The sequence below is a fragment of the Triticum dicoccoides genome, chromosome 3B (genome assembly GCF_002162155.2).
Source record: "Triticum dicoccoides isolate Atlit2015 ecotype Zavitan chromosome 3B, WEW_v2.0, whole genome shotgun sequence".
NCBI classification, from domain to species: domain Eukaryota; kingdom Viridiplantae; phylum Streptophyta; class Magnoliopsida; order Poales; family Poaceae; genus Triticum; species Triticum dicoccoides.
In genome coordinates, this window is record NC_041385.1 from 28,652,946 (window position 1) to 28,655,809 (window position 2,864).

The window sequence follows — 2,864 nt, forward strand, 5'->3', positions numbered from 1 at the left end:
TATGTACCCCCAAACTAGTAAAAATCACCAGCGCAGTGAAAATGGGAGTGGCGGCCATGATATCCTGCACGAACCTTTGTTGTGAAAAGAGAACCTTTATTCTGAAAAGTTACACGCCAAGAAGGCAAGGATGGGACGCCACGAGCAACGACCTCACATGGATGGGAGGATATCTCGCTCCGTCCACGCCCGCCGCGTCATGTGTCCATCCCTCGGCCACGCACACCCGCTACACCGTAGCCGCTCACGGCGACAACTTCCACGAACCAGGCCGGCAAAGGAATAAATAATCCGGTCCGCGACAGACGCAGACGCGGACGTGGCCGGTGATTCACGCGAGCTGCTGACTTCTCTCGAGCACCGAGGAACCTGCCGCTCGGCGGGACGCGGAAAAGTCCGCCCATACACCGAGATTCGCATCGCGCGCATCCGGCCGTACGCTTGCCCATCGCCGCGAAGCCACGCCTGGCCGACGCGCCGCCCCACGCAACCGGGAGAAGAGAAGACAACGCGCTCGCCGCTCCCCTCCCCGCGTCGGAGTTACTCCACTTCTTTATCCGGAAGGAGGGAGGGTGGTCGGTGCGCGTCCGTAGCGCGTGCTCGCCGGTATTAATACCCCAGTGCCCACTGCAACCTCCACCCATCCCACCACATTCAAGTCGAAGAAGCTCCTCGATCTCCATCACTACAACCAGCCACTTGAGCTCTGAATCTTTGAAGCTCAGCCAGCTCGCCGCGACCGCCGAGAGCCTCAAGTCTTGGGCCATGTCGAGCGCCGGCCAGAAGCAGCAGCAGCAGCAGGCGAAGAAGCCGGCGGCGGCGGAGGACATCGAGATCAAGAAGGTCTTCTCCCGCTTCGACACGGACGGCGACGGCCGGATCTCGCCGTCCGAGCTGGCGGCCGTGTCGCGCGCCATCGCGCCCCCGGCCACCGAGTCCGCGCAGGGCCGCGAGGTGGCGTCCATGATGGACGAGCTCGACACCGACCGCGACGGCTACGTGGACCTCGGCGAGTTCGCCGCCTTCCACGGCCGCGGCCGCGGGGAGCGCGAGCTGGACGCGGAGCTGCGCGACGCCTTCGACATCTACGACATCAACGGCGACGGCCGCATCTCCGTCGCCGAGCTCAGCAAGGTCCTCGCCCGCATCGGCGAGGGATGCAGCACCGAGGAGTGCGAGAAGATGATCGCCTCCGTCGACGTTGACGGCGACGGCTGCGTCGGCTTCGACGAGTTCAAGAAGATGATGACCGCCGGTGACGCCGGCGCGCCACCTCAACCCGAAGCGACCGCCGTGCCTGACAGCAACAAACCCAAGAAGGAGTGATCCGTTATTGTAAATTGTTGTAATTGCAGTACCTGTTGGGCATAGTGTTCTGGTCTGAACTCCGAAGAAGGTAAAAATTGGGAATAAGGATCAATGTGCAATTGCCACTGTTGTGCTGTACCTCTACGGTAACAGTTGTGTGTGCACGGTAGTAGTACTAGTACTGGATATTTTCTCCGAGTGTGGGCATCCTGTTATTTCATTTTCACATGAGAATGGATTTATCAGTTCGGTCAGTGCGATGTTGATGTTCAAGGGTGATACCCAATGCATCGTCAACATTATTTATATTGGCACTAGACAATGCATGTATTGTTATTTTCAAGATGTTGAATATTTTTAAGCATATGCTTTTAAATGATTTCACGGGGACTCCGAAGAAAATTAATTATATTTCCTTGGCTTTAAAATTTTGTTATGTATTATTCGCCCCACCAGGGGACCCCGACGGAGATTGTGCCACCACGGCTGCGGGGGGCAGCATGGGGGATGGCCGGAGGTGTTGGCGTGGTGCCGGCGATGGTCGGGGTCGGCACTGTCTGATGGTTGGCGTGCGTGGTGGTGGGATTCTGGTAGGTTGCGGCATGCTGTGGATCCTGGATGCCAGTGCGGCGGCCCGACGGGTCTTTGCCCTGGTGAGGCAAGGACGGCCAGGCGTGGTCGTCATTGGTGGCGGGAGGACGGCGGCGTTAGGTGTTACCTCTCTGCATCGTTGATGAGCAAGACTTTCCTTCCTGAGAGGGGGGAGGGGGATTCACCTGGCGACCTGCTCCATTGTCGTGTCTTTGATGGTTTGGATTCCGGTCATGGTCCGGGGGAATCTCCGCACGACTTGCCTATGCTGGCAGCGACGACGCCTGCATGTGTCGATCCCTCTTGCGGGTGCTGCCATGGTCCTGATTATGTCCTACCTCCAACGTCGAAGGAAACCCTTGTTCCGGTTCTCCGAAACAGGCGGGGACGGAGACACGACGTCATTTTCTTCATGAAGCTGATGCCTTGGCGGTTCGCAGAGTCCTCGGAGCTGGACTTTAGGATGTCTCGCTCTTGGTGCGGGTTGCCCCTTCGGACATGGCCCCCAGGGGCGCTATCTATTTCATCGGTGACGCATTCTGTGCGTTATCTTCTTAAGGTACGGTTAGGTCCTACCTCCCACTTGCCGAGTCCCCTACGCGCTATGTGGTGGAAGCTACGTTGATCTAGTTAGTTCTATAGTCGTCGTTGTGGCGTGGCATGTTGGCTTTGTGCCCCCTTTGTTGGATACAAACTTAGGATCTGACCCCGGTTCGGAAAAAATTCGGGATTTGACCCTTTTTCTTACCGCGAGGGTCTCTGGCGGTAGGGTTATACAGCCTACCGCCAGGGCCCCTGGCGGTAGGGTACTAATCCACGTCAGCACGTGAAAATGGCCGCCGTCCCCCTCCGTCGCACCCTACCGCCAGGGCACCTGGCGGTAGCCTGTCTAACCCTATCGCCAGGACCCCTGGCGGTAGGGTCCGAGCAGTTATTTCGCCCGAGACCCCGCGCCCCTGCCCATC

The 2,864-nt window shown here is 58.5% G+C and overlaps 1 protein-coding gene across 1 annotated transcript; it reads left to right on the top strand.

Moving 5' to 3' along the window:
• Positions 1 to 345: 345 nt before the first annotated feature.
• On the top strand, positions 346 to 1,687 carry LOC119274516 (probable calcium-binding protein CML16). The gene has a single exon (XM_037555220.1). The coding sequence runs from the start codon at positions 766 to 768 to the stop codon at positions 1,324 to 1,326; it is 561 nt and encodes a 186-aa protein (XP_037411117.1). The 5' UTR covers positions 346 to 765; the 3' UTR covers positions 1,327 to 1,687.
• The last annotated feature ends 1,177 nt before the right edge of the window (positions 1,688 to 2,864 follow it).